Here is a 23,363-nt window from a genome sequence, read left to right as displayed (position 1 = left end):
CACAGATATGGTCAAATGTTACAGTTGCATTGCATGCAGCCATTAATACCATTAACCTGACTCCGCCAGATGGATTGCTTCGCATTTGCTCAGCATATCCATCTGGGAACTTCCAGTTGGAGAGCTTTTGGGAAGGGGCGAAAATACTGGTTAGCTGATTGGATAAACCATCTGTCTATCACCATCTATGTTGGTGATAGACGGGCCAAATCAACCAATCAGATCAACGAAGCGTATGACGTCCTAACAGAGCGTCCACGAGGATGGTCTCACGAGGCTATAATACCATATCCACAGTGGTGAAATGGAATTGAAATGGAGAATTTGGCTTCCCTTGTGCATGACCAAGGCAGAAGAGAAATGCTCATGCGCTGATAGATCTCTTCCCAGTCCCCGCACTTGAATGATTGAGCACTTGGTGTGTGTATTTGTGTGCTTTGCTTAAGTATCCATGTGTGCCTTGTTTCTCAAATAGGTCCAGAGTGCAGGCTGCACTTCGGGCATTTTTTCTCTCTCTGCGCTCACCTCCAAACCCCCAGGGTGCGGCCTTTGGCTAAGTACGCTGACCCACAAAGCACTGCATTAAGTATGCCACCCAGGTGTGAAAGGACCTCAGTGCCCTTACCCAAAGAGTGGATAATGGCACAGACCCTCAATATGCTCTTTCCTTTTGGAGTGCTGGCATGTGTCTTTATTCCTTCCTCCCAGCCATTTTAACAAAATCTTGCATCTATTTGTAAGGGTGTATGCAAGTGTCTTCCATTTGAACATCTGAAAGATTTCCTGTTTTTCAAGCATTAAAACATCTGATGGTTCACAATGTTAGCAATCTTGTTCACAAAATGTTCCTTCTTCCTTATGGTTGATTATTTTGAAAGGCTAAAAGAACTCAAAAGCTTTAGTTTCAAAAGCTATATGGGAAAGTACTATAAACAGAACCTTCCGGAAATATCAATAACTTATCTTAAGAAGACAACCCAGGTGTTGCTTTTTATACAGTCATAACCAGTGCAGAATTGTTGACTAGCACAGCCATTAATGTAGCAACGACAAAAGAAATGCTAAGTTGATTGTCTTTTAGTTTTGTGAAGACGTGACTAGGCATGTGCTCCAGAAGTGTAGGAATGCTAGGGAAGCTTGCACGCACCGTCTCACTCATCCCCTCTCTCTCTCTCTCTCCATTTTGACTTTTGCTCTTCCATCTGGTTTGTCTCACCTCCAACACACCTGAAAAAAGTCCACTGAAAGCCAGGGAACACAGCCAGCCTAATTAGAAACTGACTATTGTCTGTGTATCAATTTACTGTTTTTCCCCCTGCATGCTTTCCCTTTTTTATGAAACAACAGAGAATTTAAGATACCCAGATGGCCTTTGCTGTGGAGGGAGCATTCTCTCAGCTGCTTGTGTGTAGGGACTGGAAGCACCACTGAGAACACCCTGTCTTCAGTCTTTAAAACTCTTCCTTACTCTCTGTATCTTTGTTGTAGACTTTTATTGGCTGTTTTCCTTACACTCACATATACAGTACTATTCCCCCTGATTCTCTCTTTCACACACACACACACACACACACACGCACACATACACATACAGTACACACGTGCATACACACTACACACTAACACAAACATTACAGGTAGTCACTATGTGATTACATCATTTGCCCGTGCACAGCAGGAGTAAATAAATGTGTGTGTGTGTGTGTCCGTGTGTTTGTGTGTGTGTGTCCGTGTGTGTACCTGAGGTGTATTTAATGGCCTCTTTCGCTGCAGAGACAATATGCCAAGACGGATCACATCCTTAACTTGACTTTGACTCAATCTCCACCCAATTTGTTACTGTTTATTACCGTGATGGAATGTGCCCATAATTTCTGCCTAAGTCTACATATAGGCTGAGTCTACATGGTGTCGCTATGCCATATATTTCTCAAATCATATGCAGTGAGCAAATGTACAGTCAGATTAATCCAAAGCCTTGAACGTTGCCTGTCCCCCAATCTGTTTCCTGAATTTATGCAGCCATACAAACATGTGTGTGCAAGCACAGTATGTAAGTGTGTTGTGTATGTTTGAGATAGCCGTACTTACCTAACACGTCAACTCGCCCATATAATAAGCACAGATATGTGTATGAAAGCACGGTATGTGTAAGTGGTTTGGGAATGCTATTTGTAAGGCATTTCTCTGTATATTGGAGATAGCCATACCTCCTTAACACCTCAAGTCTTCCACCCTCTTGCAACTGAGTTTATTGCCATGGGTGCCCTCTGATGTGGTAATGCCGAGTCATGAGAGAGTCCGGCTACCTTCATTCCAATAAAATGACTCGGTGTCTTTCACAGGCTCCCTGAATTGCACTTGATCAGCCCTCAATGTGGGACCTTGCCTTGGCAGTGCAATACCCATAGTTCATCTCTAGGGCCCTTCCATTTCATTCCACTGCAAACAGCAGGGCTTCCCATTCACTGTCCTTCCACCCTCACAGACCCACACACACACACACACACATACGCACATACACACTGTGACGCTCCGGCAAATGGAGATGTGCGACTTGCGACTTTGCCGAACGTCCCTTGCTTAAGACACACCTCCCTTAATTAGGCCTATAAGTTTCCGCGTCTCATAAAGCATGAGTGCAGGAAAGGAGCAAGACGTGACCAAAACAGTGCTGCAGACAGGTCGTTTAATCCCTGGATTACAGTCCTAGTTAGTTAAAAACGTTAGCTTTTTAGCTGCCAATAAGCCTTCCCCTCAGGAATCCCTGCCCTGACTGACTGAACTGGAGAGACGTAGGCCACGGGTTGAATTCCTTGTTTGCTGTTGTGGGGTATCCGCTGAGAGCCCATACGTAAACTGACTGTTTAAGAGTTTCCATACTGGTGTTTGACGTTAAACTGTTTAATAGTTTCCATACTGGAGTGTGACGAACATCGTCTACACTAAATTACATTAACGTGTCTGTTTAAGAGTTTCCATACTGGTGTTTGACGCTAAACTGTCGAAGAGTTTCCATACTGGTGTTCGATACTAAATTGTCTGTTTAATAGTTTCCATACTGGTGTTTCGACGTTAAACTGTTTAAGAGTTTCCACACTGGAGTGTGACGAACATTGTCTACACTAAATTACGTTAACGTGTCTGTTTAAGAGTTTTCATACTGGAGTGTTTAATACACTAAATTGTCGGCTTCACTGCTTTATGGAGAACGTGTCTATCTGGACCGTGGACTGCCGTTACACACACCGCACATTTACACACCCCGCACATTTCCATACTGGCCATATACATCCGATCTGCACCCTGGAGATTTTCTGAACAATGTATGTTTGTTTTTGAACCAATGTGAAACGAACCCTTGTAATTTCACTGATTATGCTCATTAATGAAATGTCACCTTACTAATTCAAAGGGTTTAGTAAATGTGCATTTATGCATTTCTAAGTCCTGTGTAATGTGCCTGACTTTACCTACTTTCCTTTCCCTTATAATTTGAGCTAAGAAAGACAGACCGTTACGTAAAAATGGCGACCATGAAGGGACTTTAAGGTGAACATTGACAATGAGTGACAAAATGACATAAACTTATCAACACCATACCTCTCCCTTGTTAAATGAGACAGCATTGACTCAGACTGAGACAAGTATGGACCCACAACATATCCCAAATGCCCCTCAATCTATTTTCACAGTTTTTGCCTAGTTTCAAGCCTACCCTACACACACTCACACATGCACATACACACACACACACACATGCACACACACACACACACCTAACCCCAGGCCCCCTTCATTCAAACCCAGTGTTCATTTCATTCTGTTGTCTCACAGGCAGTGTTTAAGTTCAAATGAGACTCTGTACCACAAACACATGCGCATGTGCACACACACACACAGACACACACACGCAGAGGTGTCTGCAGTGAGGCACAGCAGGGCATGAGCTCAGATGCAGTTTGCCCCTGCCGTATTAGTGCCTGCGCTTGGCAGAAGCACATTTTACTCATTTCCCCCACGCTGGGCTATGCTAGCCAAAGGCAAAGGTTCAATTAAGCGACCTCACTGCAATTAACGGCACTTTTACTCCTTTGTTGAAGACAGAGATAGAGAGAGAGAGAGAGAGGCGATTATGTGTATGTTTGAAAGCAGCTTGTATCCTCTACCAGCATGTACTGTATCCTCCACCTGGTTTAGAAACATAGACATGCAGGTTTAGAATAACATGTTGTTATTCTAAACCTGCATGTCTATGTTTTCTTTTGTGTGAAATCTGTGTATGTTGCTTTCTGTGAAAGAGCAGCTCACCACTACTGTAAAGGAGATACAGGAGCATATACATCAAACAATGTAGTAAACAAATGAAAACCTGACGATGTACCCTATCAATATGAGCAAAACAAACCATCTGGCTTACTGCATGGTGTACATGCTATGTGTGGCCAAAGCTCTGGAAACAGCCAACGTGTTTGCCCTTAGTTTCCCAAGTTAATTAGTGTGAGTCTTTTTCCCGATTTATTTTCGGGAACCCCCTGATAACTCCGGGTACCCGCTGTGCTGACATCTGTCGACCAGCACACTTGAAGAATCCGTGCCACCCTCTCCTGGTTTTCATGTCAAAGTGGCTGCGAGAGAGAGAGAGAGAGAGAAACAGCAGGAGTCAAGTGGGAGGCGTGATCAGTCGGATAGTCAGAGTTGTCCTTCACAAAACTCTAAGGTGATTTGAGAAAAATTATATCACTTACACAGCCTCTGGACATGTCCGTCTACATCTGTATATGAAATAACTCAACAAATTCACAGGCTCTGCACATACCCTCAAACAACCATGCATGGAAACAAGCATACAGAAGTGCTGAAACTGAAAATGGTGATGCACACAAATATTTAAGGTCATCTAGTACAACAGAAGCAACTTATTGTAATGTGCATCACATAAATCATCGGTCCCATCTGGTAACCTTGAGATTCCCCGGAGAAGGTCATCTCATCTTTTAAGCACCAAGCAGGTCGGATTCTCTGATAAGATCTGAGGTTGTAAATTTGGCGAAGCAGCATGACTGTTTCTCGCTGTAGGTGATATATTGAGGCTCGTATAACACTAAGCCCCACGAATCGATTACATTGATTCAGTAATGTGCCTCAAAAATGATACGCTGTAATAAAAAGAATACCTTGAATAGGTGTCTGAGATTCAGAGAAGATAGAGCAGTTTAATATCCAGGACCAGGGATGGGTGCTCACAAACACCATGCAAGATATCAGGAATACATATTTATAACTGTGGAACAGAAAGTTCTGAGTCAAGCACTCCAACAATGATTTCTTATTGTTTTGTTTTTGCTTCTGAGAACATCCACCATCTTCAGTGCAGTAGCTGTAAGAAGTGTCGCTGGTTTTACCTATGCTTAGGTGTCCATATGGCAAGGCAGGCAACACTGGGGCCTTTGATGCTTTGAGGGAGTGTGTGTGTGTGTGTGTGTGTTTTCTCCTCATCCAGACATTAGCTGTGTACTCGAGGCTCAGAAAGTAAATCTCCTCCCCAGTATTTTGCCTTCACCACCTGGCTGTGCTAATTGCAGTGATTGTTAAAGCAGGAGGAGGCACTGCGCCGATAAAGCTGGAGTCGGTTAGAGTCGGAAGACGGAGGAGCTCACTGATCACTGGCATTCTGCCGAAGGGGTGTGAAGGAATGGTCCGAGCTCAAAATGCACTCTACAGGATGTCCTGTCATTCATTGGTCTAGCGCTAGGAAAAGTACTATTGCATGACACACAACCATTGTATGAATATATCAGAAGACAGCCCAAATTGCTTGTTTCAGTGTTTTTTTTTTTACTCTTTAATGCTGCAAACACAGTCTCGATCAGGAGGTCTTACTTCTTGTGCTGTTTGCTGTTTGGTTTAGTCTCTCTAGTGGGCCTCCAGTTGCCACGCCTTGAAGCACCGCTGCTCAATAATAAAAAAGCATGATGTGCCTTTCGGGCTGCATTTGTGTTGCAACTCGCCGCCAGCTGGCCACATTTGTTTACTGGGCAGAGAACGAGTCAGTGGCCCCGACTCATCAGGGCTCCCTGCCAGTCAATTGTAACAGCAGCCCAAACCGCTGCTGAAACAGAGCAAATAAATAGTTTCCTTGGAAATGTTCTCTTTTGTGGCTGGACGTGGGAGTGGGAGTGTGCTCTGGCAAACACTTTTTTAATGGGACCATCTGGCACCTTTCTCTCTATCTTTCGCTCTCTGTCCTTTCTCTCTCTCTGTTTCTCTTTCTCTCTCTGTGTCACACTCACACTCTCAGTCTCTATCTCTCGGCCCTCTCTTCTCTTTCCCTCTCTCTCTCTCTCTTTCTCTCTCTCTCTCTGTCTCACTCTCTCGGTCTCTATCTCTCTCTCATTCGGTCCTCTATCAGGAGGAGGAGGGGGAGGAGAAAGCTGTGTCCACAGCCAGTTGTGTGCCGGAAACAATCAGCCCAATAAATCACACGCTGTTCATTCCTCACTGCTGAGACCTGCGTGTGGAATGTCTCTCACTTTAGGTTGAGTTTGTCCCCTTCTGTGAGATGCAGTTGAAGTGAATTAAGCAGAGACCGGGAGAGTGCAAAAAGGAGAGTTACAGAGAGAAAGAGAGAAGTGACAATTGTGTAGCACTTCAAAGGTCTTTGCAGCCCAAGTGAGAGAAAGTGCATGTCAGTAAGGACAGTGATGATACTCAGAACACAGTCTCAAATGGAAACTATGAATATTATGAACCTTATAAATTCAAACAATAAATACACTGAAAATACATGCTTTACTATGTACATAACATTAGCAGTGCAATGAAAGGCAAACAGAAGGGCAAACGGAATAAATAAATGTTTTTGTGTTGTTGTTTTTTGCAGGATATTGGAATAAACATATTATTATTTCAGTGTGGTCTTTCATCTATTTTTAGGCCAGTGTCTCAGTTACTATAAGTCACATACAGTATGCTGATGGATGGCAAGAAAACATTGCCGTGCTTCACTAAGCTAAATTGTAGCCACTAAGTGAAACCCAAACACACTGCTCACTCACACGGAGGCGAGGCTGTAAAGAGGCCTTGCATGGTTGCACTTCTTGCTCTTCTCTCCTACTCAGCTCGCAGCTGGAAGATAGCCCATACAGCTTGTTTATGTCTTCTGTAGCTAAAAAACAACAACAAATGTTTTTTATGAAAATTGGTGCTCTGGTGCTCTACGCATGCTTTTAACTTGGCATGGCATTCCAATATTTCTTTTCTATCTCTACAACAGTTGAGATGTTAATAAGTCAGTGATGAGAACCATTTATATTCATCGATGCAACTGTTACTGTGGCAGGTTTCATTCACTGACATCATCATCATTAATCTTTGTAGCTGTGCAAGTAACAGGTACTGCATTTTCACTTTTTGGGCACTCATTTAAATCCGCAATGCGCACCACATACAGTTACTGTGCTGCGGAAACCATGAGCTGAGCGATGAGAACAAGCGGTTATACCAATAAGTAGTTTTATTTAACATCCAGAGAAACACGATAGAGGTCGACTTTAAATGACAGTTTGTCATCTATGGCTTTTAGAACTTTCATGGAAACGAAAGGAATTCATGAAGTGAAAGCTTCATCCTCTGTGTGCTGACCTACTGGTGCTTGCGTGTAGGGAGGTTTATGTCAGTATTAATGCATTGCATTGTTATAACAAATTGCATTATTTGAGTTGAGACAGCCATTTCCACATTGAGACACTGACCACATGCATTATGTGGTTAGTGTCTACTCTGACATTACTATGCAAATACTTTCAAGTTTTGGCCCACGGCTTTGCAGTCAAGAAGACTTTTGCGGTCAGCTTTTTTCTGTCTGATTTGGGGGGGAAATATAATTATAGTTGTTCTAGCCCCTTAGAGACCAAACTGTCCCTCCCAGATATGGTTAGTCTACGAGAGGCAACATTATTCCAGTTGGAGTCCCAGAGTGCAAGGAGAGGACACCGAACCACTCCTCTGATAACTGAGGCGTGCACGGCACAGTGGCTGCACACGGGGCGCTCTCGCGCTCGCCCGGCTGCCAAAACTTTCCAGCTGCATGGAGATGGCCCCACAGGCTGCACCCCCCCCACCCTCCCTCCCTCTCCGCTGCCCCTGAAGACCGGATCCTGTCGCGTTCATGTAAAAATAGACCTGGCTGATTTGCCACAGATAGGGGTGACGTTTAGAACAATTGACTCCAGTGGGAAGATAATCTAGCAGCTTCTCTCTCTCTCTCTCTCTCTCTCTCTCTCTATCTCTCTCTCTCTCCATTTTGTTCCGCTGTCATCCTCCTCTCTCTCCTTTCTTCCCCCACTTCTAACAGTGTAGCATAGAGTGTTCCCCTATTGCTTAACTGTGAGTGGTGCTGGACCAGGGTTTAACTCAGCAGAGCTTGAACCCGCTTCTGATAGAGGGCCAGATATGGGTTGATGTGGGATTGGGTGAAGGCTTCCCTCGTTGTGCCCTTGAACAAGGCGCTTAACAAATTGATCCAGGGACAATGGCCTTTGTAATGTAATTGACATATTTAAGTTGCTTCAGATAGATGTGTCTGCTAAATGAATAAAATTTAAATATATGTTAAGGTTAGGGTTACAGTGGCAAATTGACTTTTTAAAATTTTGTTAAAAAATTTCTACCTCATCCAGCTAACATCCATCTTACAGCTGATTTTTTTGACTGCTAGACTTCAATTGAATTTCCTTGTGTTGTAAAAATGTATCAAGCAAGAAGTAATGGGCCAATCTCATTTCTCTGTCTCTTTTTCCAGGTCATGTTTGGCATAAATGACTCACTGTCATAAGGTTATAATATCAACACTATCCTGAATAGTCAGCACAGTTCATCAGTGTTTGAGCATAATATCAGTTAATGTCGGTGTGAGCACTTTCACTCAGTTGTGAAATGCTGACAACAAGTCAAGTCAAGTCATGTTTATTTATAAAGCACTTTAAACACAACACCAGTTGACCAAAGTGCTGTACAATAAGAAAAAGTTGATAGACAGATAATGAATGATCAATACACAAGAGCAGGGGGAGTGGTACAAACAAACATATCAGTAAGTCATGTAAAAGACAAACAGTACAAAATCTAAAATAAAATCGATTGAGTAAGCACTTATACTGAGTTAAAAACCTGGGAGTAAAAGTAAGTTTTAAGATGTGATTTAAAAACAGGCAAAGAAGGAGCCAATCTTATATGTAGTGGGAGCTCATTCCATAGTTTAGGACCAATTACTGCAAAAGCCTGATCTCCCCTGCTCTTTTACCTTGATGGTGGGACTACAAGGCGGCCTTGGTCAGCAGACCTAAGTGCCCTTGATGGAGCATGTGGTTATAAAAGTTCTGACAGATAAGAAGGTGCAAGCCCATTTAGAGACTTACACAACAAGGCACAGTTCTTTTGTCACATGCACTGCTTTCTTCTTACAGAAATTGAGAAGTTTGAAGGGGATGAACTACGGAAAGATGGTGAAGTTAAGAAGTACCTGGATGTCATCAGCAACAAAAACATTAAACTTTCTGAAAGAGTGCTCATCCCAGTTCAGCAGTACCCAAAGGTAAGATATTGCAGTGAGTTCTCACACTTGAATAAGCATAATAGACCTTAACACTGACAATAGCCAAATTATTGTATATAGCTATGTATTCACTCTGACACTATTCAACAAAATTTGTTCTTGAAATGGATCTCCATTTTGATGGACTATCACAAAACTAACTTCTTCACTGTAACAGCATCATACCCATGGGCCAAGATAAACCATCAAAAAAGCAGATACAATATTTTCCTTCACTTCCAATACCATCTTTGCGGTCATTTTGCTGATATGCAAACAGATTGTTTTGACAGGGTTATTTTGCCCCAAGTGATATCAAAAGCAGTTTTGAGCCTGACAGCAGCTATGATAGAGTCCGTCTCCTGATTGAAACAGATGGACCACGTTTAAATTTGCCATTCTCTATGGTTTTAGAAAAGGCAACAGTGCTCTTTGAGACATTTAGAAACAGCCAGCCTTTTTTCCCATTCACTTCCACAGCTCCAATGTTGTGTGACATTTCATTATTGGCTTTTTTGGACAAATATTCTCAGTTGTGTACAAGAACATTTCTTCCTCACCATCCAAGGCATGCAACACCACCGTAAACATACATCAAAATACTTGCAAAAGAAACAGCAGAATATTATTAAATCCCCAATCCCACATATTTTTGTATTCCATTTATGTAGCCCATTACAGCCAGTGTTCCCCATGTGCCTGGAGAATTTGCCTGTTCCTATTCATGGTTGTCTTGAGAGGGGCAGTTCAATTCATCTCCTGCACCTGCTATCAGCAAAATATTCATGGCAAAGGAGAACATACTGGCTTTAAAATGACTGGAGGAAACACTCCTGCGTTGGATGGTGCCAACAGATGGGGTTTGTCATCAGAATATTCATATCCTGACCAAAATGGACTCAGAACTCCGCTGGGTCGGCTTACGGTGGGATTGTGATCTCAGGATGAGATAATTGGAGCTGCGAGACTTAGACAGGTGGCCAGGGGAAGCTGGTGAGGTCAGGCAAAGAGATGGGGGGTGGGGGGGGGTCGCTGTGGATCCTCCGTGCATGGCATGGCTGCCGCTACACTGAGCTGAGGCCGTTTCGTTTTGGTGGCGTACAGCAAATCCAGATGCTGACAGCTGTGGCGCACTCTACTACGCTTCCTCCTTCCTCTCCATTCTCCTCCTTGTGCTCCTTTTGTTTGTCTTCATTTTCTGGCTGGTTTGAAAGATTAAAGACTCGTTCTGGATGTGAGAGGGGAAGCGCTACAGACAGCATGCAAACATTGTCAGTGTTTTCAGGCACTATAAAACATTTACACACAATTACACAAGCAGCTCGTAGTAGATCAAGCAGAAGCTCACTGTGTTGTGGTTAACTGAACAATATAAGTCAGATACATCCCGACTAGGTTTTTTACTGATCTGGAGTTGCATGCCTTCACAATTCCTAAAATGCCCATTGAGCGGTTTAGGTGTAATAATAGCTGTTAGCAAACAACATTAACACACTAAACAGCTGCTCTACTGTTGTAGGAGAGCCCTGAGCCCTCTCAGTAGGGTTCTTAGAGAGATACCCCCTTGTGACTGTTTAATGCAGTAAATGTAAAGAAACCGTATAATTGTAGTGTTTGTGCAGGAAGTCACATACCTTTGTCTTCTTCGGTCTCTTAAAGTCGGGTGAAGTTGTTGAACTCATTCCTTTCTCCTATTTACATGGAGAACAATACATGAAGTCTATTTCCAAAAAACGATCATTGAGCGTTTAAATGTTTATGTAACAACATGAAAACGATTCTTACAGAGATAGATCTGTGCCGGTATAACGTGTTCGCATGTATTTCATAAGCGACTAGTCTGGACTTTACCGGAAGCGACCAAAGAAGACAGAAGCCAGCGGCCAAAAACCCACACACAAAACAGTGCTCTCACCACTGTGTTTGCCGCGCCATCTGATTTAAACAAAGAGCCTGCTGCACGGTAGCTATCTATGTGACTGCCTGAAATGATGCTGTTTACATTTACTGAATTAAAAAGACATAGGGGTATCTCTGTAGGGATCCTGTCCATTTGCACAGAACTTATGATGACATAATGAGCCTCTTCAGTGGCACAAAAAGTGTTGTTAGTGTCTGCCCCTTTGACATCAGAATTTGCCCCTGATAGCATTGTAGCCACCCAGCTATTCTCGCCACTAGCATGACAGCAATGGTACACTGACCCCCCCACCCCACCCCCACCCCATCCTTCCAATGGCAGTACTCAAAGATCTGACAACAGGGCCCAGATTGACAAGTGCCAGAATTCTCATTTAATTCCCTGTGTAAACTTTCACCTATTCTCAATGTAAATACATGGTAATGAATGTTTTTTTCCACCAATCTCAACAATTGCACCAGGACTTTTGTGTTGTAGGGTCTGCCCATGCTATCATGTAGGGCACATGTCTTCCTGAATTATGGTAGATTCTGCATTACTCTTGCATAGGGAACTGGGGGCTGTATCAGTCATCTCAGTGAATGTTCAAAATATGCCTTTGCTGTTGCTCTCCTCCGACACTGGGTTTTGAATATCTTTACTGTATCAGGTTCTGTGTTTGTTTGCAACAAATACATTCCTGCAGCCTGTTTACAAAGACACCAAGAGGCAAAGCAGAAAATTCACAGAAAAGAGAGAATATGAGAGAGAGAGAGAGAGAGAGAGAGATAATAGAATACCCCTTTTCACTTGGGACCACTGTCTGCCTTATCCTACTAACAGCAATATAGTACATCACGGTTTGCATTTCATTATTTTGCTGGGGCAGCTCTGTGAGTAAATCTTGTCACATGGAAAGCCAAGCAGGCAAATCTCACAGCAAGATTCTGTCTGCTGTGACTTGGGAAGATCCTCAGTTAAACAAAGATTCTTTGATGTTCTCATTAAAGCTGGCTGGTATTAATTTATGCAATTAAGCTCAAAGTAATGCAGACTGCTCCCTATCTTCATCCTTGAACTGCTATAACTGCAAAGCCTATAGTAAACAGTGGTCTGCTCTCTGCTGACAAAAAAAGATGTAAGTAGTATCTAAATGCTGTAGAAATTTCAAAGTCACTTGTTTCAGTGATTGATGTATTGTTTTGGCATTATATAGTCTTATGCAATGTGTTCTGTTTTCTGGGGATTTTCTGGTTTGACATCTTTTCCCTCATTATTCCTATCCACAAATTGCCTTGCCATTTAAAAAAAAAAAAAAAATATTCAAAAATATTTATAATAGCTGGACACTTTTCGGCTTTGTGGAGTATCAGTCCTACTTTCAGGCTGAAGTAATCACACCACCAACTTCATGTTGATTTACAGTATTATTGAATTCTGGGGAGAGGGGATCAATGGTTCTGCTTAGTTATTTGTTTGAACGGCTTACGATGTGAACTGGGATTGTGTATGGAACGTCCGTATGAAGAGGATAGTTTAGTACTGGTAGCATCATCACCTGGTATGGGAACTCCACAGTTAGAGATTGTAGTACTCTGCAGAGAGTAGTGCGTTCAGCTGAACGTACTATAAGAACTCAACTCCCTGCTCTACAATATATCTATTCCAGAAGAGTACTTCTAAGAGCCCAAAAGATTGTGAAGGACTTTTCTCATCCTAACAATGGATTATTCCTACTGCTGAAATCAAGAAGACGCCTATGTAGTCACAAAGCCAGAACTGAGAGACTCAGGAGAAGTTTTTATCCCCAGGCCATCCGAACTCTGAACTCACACTATACTGACTTTGCACACATTCACTCCTCAGCACTCTCAAACATTTCCCAACTCTGAATTCACACTATACTGAATTTGCACTCATTCACTCATGACCCCCACACACACACACACACCTACATGACTTTTAGCACTTTTACATCCCTCTCCCTATGCTACAGACCTTTTATTTATTTTCTTATTTCATCACACGTCAAAACACACACACACACACACACACACACACACACACACACACATACACACACGACTTTCTCCAACTTTTGCACATCTCCATAGAACTTTTTATTTATTATTTTTGATTTCTCCTCCATTTATCTACCCATGTCCTTGATTGCCTAGCCTTTCTGCGCCACCCCACCCCCATCCCCAACACACACACACAAAACACACACACTTACATCATCACTGTCATCACCTCACATACATACAGCACACTGCTTGCTACAGTAAGCCTCCTCTACATACTTGCTGCACACTGCCCCCCCTCCCTACATACACAGCACATTGTCTTCAGGATCTTCTCCAACACACATCCTCTACATACTTACAGCACACTGCCCCCACCTACCCACACACACACTACACACACACACACACACACACAGTCACTGCTCCACTCCCCTCCCACCCACACACACATCTTCACTGTCACATACATCATACATACAGTACTCTGCTTGCAATAGTAAGTCCCTTCATCATACTTGCAGTACACTGCCCCCCCCCCCCCCCCCTCCCCATACACAGCACATTGTCTCATGAGGAAGCTTCTCCAACACACATATTGCACACTGCCCTCTCCCCACATACACAGCACACTATCACATCTCCCCTGTCATCCCCCCAACACACACACCAAGACCCCTGGCAGTTGGGTTAGCCCCTTGAGCCGTGGATCTGCCCAAGGTTTCTTCCTTGGTAAGGGAGTTTTTCCTTGCCCCTGTTGCTCTTGGGTGCTCCTTGTTGGTGCCCCCCCCCCCCCCATAAATGCACAAATAGGCTGACACCAGACATAATTTCACTGCATTTCTTACTTCCAGTAACTATATGCATGTGACAATAAACTTCCTTGTATCCTTGTATCCTTGTATTGACTCAGGTGCTCAGAGAATCTTGTGGAAAAATAGAAGTCCAGTGGTTTAACTTGTGGGGGAGCTCCCATTGTTGCCAGTCAAAATCCTCACTCTCTCTACAGATGGATTTGTTGGTGAAGCAGCTTAACTGCACATAGTAGATAGAGTACTGGACTCATTCCAGGGTGTTAGTGTGTACTTTGAGTTTGGATGCCTAGTATGTCTTTGATTGCCAGATTTCATAAGGTTACAGCTAATTCCTTGAGCCTTGTAAGGACATCCGGTCGATGGATTTGCACTGAAGCAACTGCTCCAGATTCATAGCAGCACAGAGAGCAGGACAAGGCTGTGCCCAGTTGTAGTCTCTTAAACGGCACCACATTTAAAAATAAACATCTTTTTAATTGGTGCACTGTTGTGGGCCTAATAGGTCTATGTTATTAAGAATTACCACAGGGATTATTTTTTGTCCAGCCACTAGACCAGAGCCAATGTAGCTGTCAGGTGCATATTGATTTTGCTCTTGGCCCATTATAAACAGGGCAAAGTCGCAGTAGGAGAGCTATTCATTTCTGTCGACCTGCAACTGGAAGCCATTGGAGTCGTATTTTGAGAGTTTTGTTGCTAATTTCCTCACTCCAGTTTTGAACTAGGAGTCACTGAACATCCAAATCCCACACAAATAACCGTAGTCATTTAACCAAAATTGAAATGGAAGTCAATCCACCCCCTCAGTGAATATTTTTTTTCGATTAAGTGTTTCCACTCAGGATTCCCTATTTGAATGTTCCAAATTTGCACTAAAATGTATAGAAACCCAGTTAGTGACATTACATTACATTACATTTCATTACATTACATTTGGCTGACGCATTTTTAGCCAAAGCGACTAACAACATGGTAAACAGTTTAAGTTTAAAGCAATTCTCAACAATTTTAGGACAATTTAAAAAACGGTAGAGTACAGTAAGAATAAGTGCATCAGTGAGTGCTGTTTTTAACAGTTACGTGTCAGTTCAAGACGGCTGGTAAGTGCTAGGATCAGCAAGACTTGTTGTAAGTGGTGCTATGAGAGGAGATGTTCTCTAAAGAGCTGGGTCTTCAGGAGTTTATGTATAGACACTCTTTGGAAAGAACAAAGATCACTCATTGGCTTCATAATGACCGATAAACAAATCATTAGGCTTAACAGAACACCCTCATTTATCAATCAAACATAGAAACCAGCGAAGATCTGAGAGCAGAAATCATTTTATGATGGGGCTCACATATGATTCATGACACTTTCGTAATACACCCATCCCTGTGTAAGAATGAATGAATGTGATGGCTGTAAACAATTGCAATTTAAGGCGAGACACTACAGGTGAATAGGGTAAAATTTTTAACAAGCAGATATCACTATGAAACTTCCCCAGTTGATTACTTGCATTGATATGAGAAAAAAATGTATTACAAGTTTGCTGTAATTTAATGTTTACATATGCAAATTAGGCATTATCTAATTAAATATGTGCTAATTTGCATACATTTTAAGGCACGAAACCTGAGCATTGGATACAGCCAAGTTCAAAATTATGTTTTCATTGTGTTCAGATATTAGATGGGAAAACATATACAGAGGGATTTATGAATATCTACTTTTGTTATCCTGTAAATCAGAAAATTATGTCACTAGCCCTAAAAAATCGCTTTTTTCCATGTTTTTAGGCATACAATGTCATCTAAGTCAGGCTAGGCATAATATATCAACAAACCCCTCTGTAGAAATCTTCGACATATAGTTAGGCATAAATCCAGAAAGTTTGGTGTATGTACGTGCTTCTGAAGTGGAGTTTTTGAGCTCAGAGTGTGAGCGGAAACTCATTTTGAGAAAACAGCCTTGAAAGACAGCCAATGAGATTCCGTTCTCAGCCTAGACTCGCCTTTGAACTTTCGCGATTGGTTGCTGATACAAAGGAAGTGTCCATATATGGATCACATAGCGTGATACAGGAAAAAAAGAGCTTTCCAACGGTAGTACCCATGTTATGTTTTGGACCACGGTCGCGGGAGTGCATGCAAGGTTAGAATGCTAACTTTTGCTGAATTTAGGAGAAATATACAGGCGCGAGTAGACACAATATAATGAAATAAACACCTAAATGTGTAAATCGGACTTTTTTTTTTTTTTTTTTGTACATTATATAGAATATTCTTGTTATAGAGAATATAGAAATACTATATTCTCCTAGCCTAGAAATCTAGACGTGCCCCTAGCGACAGCAAATTACATTTGCTGCCAGGGCTAGTCTAGCAACTCTCCGTTGGCTTGTGAGCTCCAGAAATCGAAACTCAATCAGGCCAATGAAATCGTGTATAAAGTCGTTAGGTGGGCTTAACATAATGATTGATGGCAGAGTAGCAACGGTTTGGCTTGAATTCCCTGCTACTTGAAAACAAATAAGATGGATGTTGCTGTTGGCGAACAGTGTGACACGAGTTAAGCTTTTATTAAGTTGGCAAACGTTTGAACTAGCCAACTAGCTCCGCTGGTGGGAAACGCATGGTACTCATAGCGCTGCCGCTGTCCTATTGCATGCAGAGGGAATTTGAAAGACAACTTATTATCCCGCCCCTCGGACTGAGCACTGCGAATGGTGAGTGCCCAGACCCTACATTTTAATGTGGGTCTGGCTCGTCAGGCTAGTATTCTCCTCTAGAATGTAGGCTACTACATATGTGCATAATATGCCCAAGAAGAGACCTCTCTGACATCACAAGGCCAGTTTAACCAGTTTTGACAGCCAGGAAAGTGCAATTAATGTTAAGTGCCATTAAAATATGGGGCTTTAAGTGTAACATTACATTGTTTTGCCTACAGAATGGATCATGTGCTACAAATGCATTTCAAAACCATGTAACATTGTAATGGTCCGTGAAAAATAGACTGGGTGAACCCAGCCTGATCTGCTGGCGATTTCTTTTTCGCCCTGCAGCTCAGGTTTTTAAGGCAGTAAATGCTCCCGTTAAGAACCAAACTAAATTTTGTTCATGGCTACTGACAAATGTAATGTTAATTTATGTTATTTTGTAGTATTAAAAATCGTCTTTGGGACTTCCTGGAGAATTCTATAAATGCTTCATAAATGACTTAGCACCTGTACTAACTAAGGTATTTAGATACTCCCTATTCCGGAACAATCCTCCGGAGACATGGTCACAGGACATTATATCCGTGATTCATAAAGAAGGGAAAGACCCAACACTCTGTGAGGGATACAGACCCATTAGCTTGATATGCAATGATCAAAAATTACTGACAAGTATTTTAGCACATAGATTTCAGAGACATATTACTACTTTGATTAATCCAGATCAAACAGGGTTCATTCCTAACAGGCAAGGTGCTAACAATATAAGGAGAACTCTGAACATCATTACTTGCGCTAAAAGAAACAAGCAAACATCAATGTTAATAAGCTTTGACGCACAAAAAGCATTTGACACTGTAAAGTGGGACTTTTTGTACAGAACGCTACTTGTCATGGGTTTCCACCCAAAATTTGTAAATTGGGTCAGGGTTATCTACAGAAATCCAAAATCACGTGTCAGAGTAAATGGATGCTGTTCTGAATTCTTTGACCTACAGAGAGGGGTGAGGCAAGGGGACTGCCTTAGCCCCCTGCTCTTTGCCATAAATATTGAACCTCTGGCAGCGTATATAAGACAAACGAGGGAATAAAAGGCATTAATGACATGGGTAATAAGGAGCACAAGATATCTCTTTATGCGGACGATATCCTCACTTATATAAGTGATCCAGTCCTTTCTGTTCCTGCACTGATAGACACCTTAAAGAAATATGGAGAACTCTCTGGTTATCAAATTAACCAATCAAAATCAGAGCCAATGATGTTAGTTGGACATTGGCCAATTCAACTGTCAGGAAGGCTTGATTTCCGCTGGTCGCAAGAGTTTAGATATTTGGGAATTATTATAACAGCGGACCTATCAAAATTATTTAAAGCCAACTATGGGAAATTGATGGGCCACATAAAAGCGGACCTTACAAGATGGGAAATCTTACCACTATCCCTGATAGGCAGAATAGAAACTATAAGAATGAACATTTTACCTAGGTTGCTTTTTCTCTTTCAATCATTACCTATCTATGTTCCTGCGTCCACCTTTACTATATTAGATAAATGGCTGTCTCAGTTTATTTGGCAAGGCAAGCGACCCAGAATTAAATTTAAAAGACTACTCTGTCCAAAAGACAATGGAGGCCTAGACTTGACTAATCTGAAAAAATATTATTGGGCAGCTCAACTCAGATCAATGGTTGCTTGGATATCCCAAGACACTGACACTGTTTGGGTTAGAATGGAGCAGAGTGAATGTCCAAATTTGCCATTAAATTCAATTCCATTCTTAAACCAAGATATATGGGGGAAAAAGAAGATAGTTAATGTATGGAGTAAAAATACCTTGAAAATATGGTCAATTGTGAGGAAAAAACTACAACTTCCCATGACCATTTCTAGAGCTATCATGATAGCAAACAACTGTGAGTTCTCCCCAGCTAGGCTGGACAAAGGATTCCTGAAATGGAAGGAAAGGGGTTTAGTGGTTTTGGATCAGCTGTTTGACGGTCCAGTCCTAAAATCATTCGAACAGCTTAAAGAAGAATATGATTTACAGTACCTGGCCAGGACTTTTTTAGGTATTTGCAAATTAGGCACTATTTACAAAAGCATCAGGAATGGGAAAAGCTCTGCTCCTTGCCAACAAAAATATAACACTTCTTTAAATCAATAACTAAAGGAATAGTAAAGACGAAGTTCATATCACATATTTACAAGATACTGCAATAAGAACTTAAAGAAAATAACTTGGATATTAAACAAAAATGGGAACTAGAAATGAACACAATAATCCCAGATGAGCAGTGGGAGACGTCATGTAGTCAAGGACATAGGGCAACCAGCAGTCCGAACTGGAAGGAATTTGGATGGAAAATTAAAATGAGATACTCTAGAATTCCATCTATAACATCAAAATGGAGCAACACCTCAGATTGTTGCTGGAGAGGTTGTGGCTTGGTGCTGGAGAGGTTGTGGCTTGGTGCTGGAGAGGTTGTGGCTTGCTGCTGGAGAGGTTGTGGCTTGGTGCTGGAGAGGTTGTGGCTTGCTGCTGGAGAGGTTGTGGCTTGGTGCTGGAGAGGTTGTGGCTTGGTGCTGGAGAGGTTGTGGAGAGGTTGTGGAGAGGTTGTGGCTTGGTGGGAGACCACACGCATATATTTTGGGACTGTCCAAAGGTATCAGCCTACTGGCACAATGTACAAGAAGAAATAAGAACATGTCTCTGGATAGATTTACCTCTTGAACCATCACATTTTGTGCTGGGGGTACTGCCTGCTGATCTTGAAGAGCATAGCCAAGCATATTTGCTGAGAGTCCTTCTTTTAATAGCGAATAAAGTAATCACAGCCTCTTGGCTGAAGCCACACCCTCCAACAGTTACACAATGGAGGGATAGAATCCAGGACGTTTACAATATGGAGTATACAACAGCATTGTTACAACTGAAAGCAGATGTATTCCTAAATAAATGGTCACCCATTGCCTTACACTTTCACTTGATATGAATGATGTGCAGAATACTATAATTTAATTATTTCTCCCTATCTGGGTTTTATAAATGTAATATGTAAGAATGTGATACTGCTAAGATAAAGATCCTACCTCACATTATGATTAGGATGAAAGACATCTATGGACTGTTAACCTTCCTGTAGGCTTACCTGTGGCATCTTACTGTAACATATTGTACATACTGTATGACTGCACTTGATAAATGGAAATAATAAAAAACAAGTTCTAAAAAAAAAAAAATCGTCTTTGCTTTAAAATTTTTGAATGAAAGGGGTGGAAATTGGTGCAGTTTCCAGCAAGTTTCCTGCCTGGAGTTTTTGCGTCGCTCTGCAAACGTCGTGCAGAGTCATTTGAACTATGCCCACTGATCATGGAAATACGGTTACACTTTACTTGACAGTGTCGACATAAGAGTGGCATGACAATACATAGCAGACTCCCCAGACCAATGTTCAATCTGAAAAGATTGAGCTTAGTCTGGTAATAGCGAGACTACGTAAAAAATATAAATGCTTTAGTATTATGCAAGCAACACTGGAGACAGGTTGGACTGTATATCCTTTTGTGCTCAAGGAATAAAAACAGATGATTCAAGCTGTCCACTAGATGAAACGGTTTCATTTTACTTTAAGTTTCACAGTTTACTGTATACTTATCTGTTAAACCACGCAAATACAGTATGTCCAAATGATAGTGTAGATATCCTAAGCCATCATCAATTGTGACAACACAAGAGGCTACCTTATGAAAAGTAAGCAATAGATGTACAGGAAAAAACTTTGGTCCAATAGATTGTTCCATAATAGGTTCCGTGAATATAACAATCTAACTAGAAAACTTGTGTACACAGCTTGAGGCTTAGTATGAGATTTGCCGCAACCTCTGCTTACGTCCACATTGATAAATGCCAAGGTTTGCGTAGGTCCTCACACTCGTCGTACGCCTGTTTTATGTGATACTCGTCTCATAATTGAGGGCCGCTATATTTTCCCACATGTTCAGTTATTAAATATAGCCTGTTCATATGGTTGTCTGACCATGGATGGTAATCAATGTATTCCTGTTCAAATACACAAGCTGTTCAGCATCTCTCCAATACCCACACAAACAAACAGAACGGTCCTGCTCAAACTGGCCACCAGATAACACAAACTGAAGTCCAGCTGGAGTCTTTTACATGAGATGAAAGCGCTCCAAGAAATGGATGGAAGAGCCACCATGGCTATCGGGGTAACATCAAAGATGTGGTTGTCATGGCAACCCCCTGTGTAACTTGGGAGATTTCAGGGGGGGGGGGGGGGTTGGCTCTATCAATCACACAGAGGTTTTACACATCTCAGTGTTTTAGCAAAATTATTTCATGAGTCCTGGTGGTCCCTCTTCCTCAGAGATAAAGCTCCTTTGATCATCAGCATCAGCAGTGGAAAAAAAGGGCGAGACGAGGACCATATCAAATTGAATGTAGAAACCTCAGTCTGTTTTTTTCCCTTTTTCTTTTTTTCTTCCTGCATTGGATTCCTGCATTTTTTGAAATCGGGGGCATGCTATATACAGCGATTCAGAGAAAATATAGCCAGTGGTCCCAGTAGTATGGCTCTGTTAATCAATCACTACTTCCACCCTTCTCGTCAGGGAATAGCAGAGAGATCACAGCTTTCTTGCCTCGCTCATTCACTTGTTGTGTCAGTCACACATTGGCTTTATTTACACTGGGGGTAGTATGATTGATTGGCATCAAATTCCCTTGTCAGACACCTGTGCACGAAATGAATGCTTCTGGGTGAGATTTGAACTAGTTACAGATTCTAGCATGGAGAGAGAGCATTCCATATGCAAACTAGTCTGCCTCCCATTGCCCCTCCCAATAGAGGAGGAGAGGAAAATATGCTTTTCTCAAGCTGTGCTAACCCACACATAAGACTGAGCATTAAACTGATGTGCAGGTGTCTTTAAATAATCATGTCATGTAACCATGAAAGGGCAACACCTGGAGTTATTCCAGGCAGTACAATAACTTGCTCAATCCACCCAAGCACAACACAACCTGTAAACCTCTGAACAAAGGACCACCATGTGCAATAATCATGAATAATTAATCATGCCTACACAATGTAAAATAGTCTGGCACGACTGTAATCTTCCAAAAGGAAATTAGGGATCCGTTTGAGCATTGGAATGGGAAGTGGACTGAGCTTTTCAAGACGGATTCCTCTGGCTAGAGATAAGACATCCTTAGCCTACAGTGTAGGAGTTCAGATACAATTATTTTGATTTGCTACATTTATACCCGAGGTCCACAAATTAATTGTCCAGTTTGTGATAAGTTCTTAAGGATCACTAGCTCAAGCCATGAAATTAACGATGCACTCATTTTCTTCCATTCCAAAAGCAATGGTTCATCTTTTAAAGCCCCCCACCCCTACAGACCAGCCTGTGGATGTGAGTTTTCATTACCGGCCTCCTACCTCTGTTTCATGCCTCCCCTCTGGCAGGTGCACTGGGCTGGGTTGGGCTGCGTGACAGCCTACCCAGATGTGAGGTCGTCTTAATGCTGAGAGAGACGCAGCCATCTGCATAAAGATGCTCTGAGCCAACAGCCCCTGGTACACGCCATTACACAGGGACCTCATGCAGGCTTGAGCTGGGTGGGATAATGAATGTGTTAATCTCTCTCTCTCTCTCTCTCTCTCTCTCACTCTTTCTCTCTCGCTCACTCTCTCGATCTCGCTCTCTCTCTTCGAGGGATTAGATATACCCTGTGGTACGGGAACATGGTTTAATTTATCATAATGTCATAAAGCATCGACAAAACATTAATGATTTGCTCCCTTGGAAATATGTGATTGGGCAGGGAAAACATTCAGATAAATTAGACTCAAAATTGAAAAAGCAAAACAGGCTCATTTAGGTGTAATGGAAATGTCACTTTAGATGTTTCAGTAGAGTTTTTATTTTAATTTTAATAATTCATATTACAGCTATTAATGTGAAAATCATCAGTTAATTTTACTTACGAAAGAAATGAATTACATATTAATTTAGACAAATGAAAAAATATATAAATCTGTCATACAGTACTACTGTATACTCTTCACAATTTACAAAGTCTCAGAAAATACGTTCCCCTTGTCGACATATCTCTGAAACCACGAGGTTCTTATGCTCTTGACAAAGTCTTATTTATCAGCTTCCTACCGCCATGAACTTTACATGAAGGGTTAGGCAATCCCAATGGACAAAATAATCCTATTGTTTCCTTGACAAGTAAATCCTCAGTCCCCAAAGGGCACCAACCTTGTTAAAGGTGTTGCTCACTGATAA

The 23,363-nt window shown here is 41.9% G+C and overlaps 1 protein-coding gene across 5 annotated transcripts in view; it reads left to right on the top strand.

Moving 5' to 3' along the window:
- Positions 1-23,363, top strand: part of khdrbs2 (KH domain containing, RNA binding, signal transduction associated 2) — a 77,543-nt gene that overhangs the window by 7,407 nt on the left and 46,773 nt on the right. For all 5 annotated transcript variants that reach the window (XM_042066230.1, XM_042066229.1, XM_042066227.1 and 2 more), the window contains exon 2: positions 9,468-9,595. In XM_042066230.1, coding sequence (XP_041922164.1) covers positions 9,468-9,595 — 128 coding nt within the window. The remainder of the gene's footprint in view (positions 1-9,467; positions 9,596-23,363) is intronic.

The sequence above is a fragment of the Alosa sapidissima genome, chromosome 16, assembly GCF_018492685.1.
Source record: "Alosa sapidissima isolate fAloSap1 chromosome 16, fAloSap1.pri, whole genome shotgun sequence".
Lineage (NCBI taxonomy): Eukaryota > Metazoa > Chordata > Actinopteri > Clupeiformes > Clupeidae > Alosa > Alosa sapidissima.
Note: the sequence above shows the minus strand (reverse complement) of the source record. Positions and strands in the feature narration are given on the sequence as shown.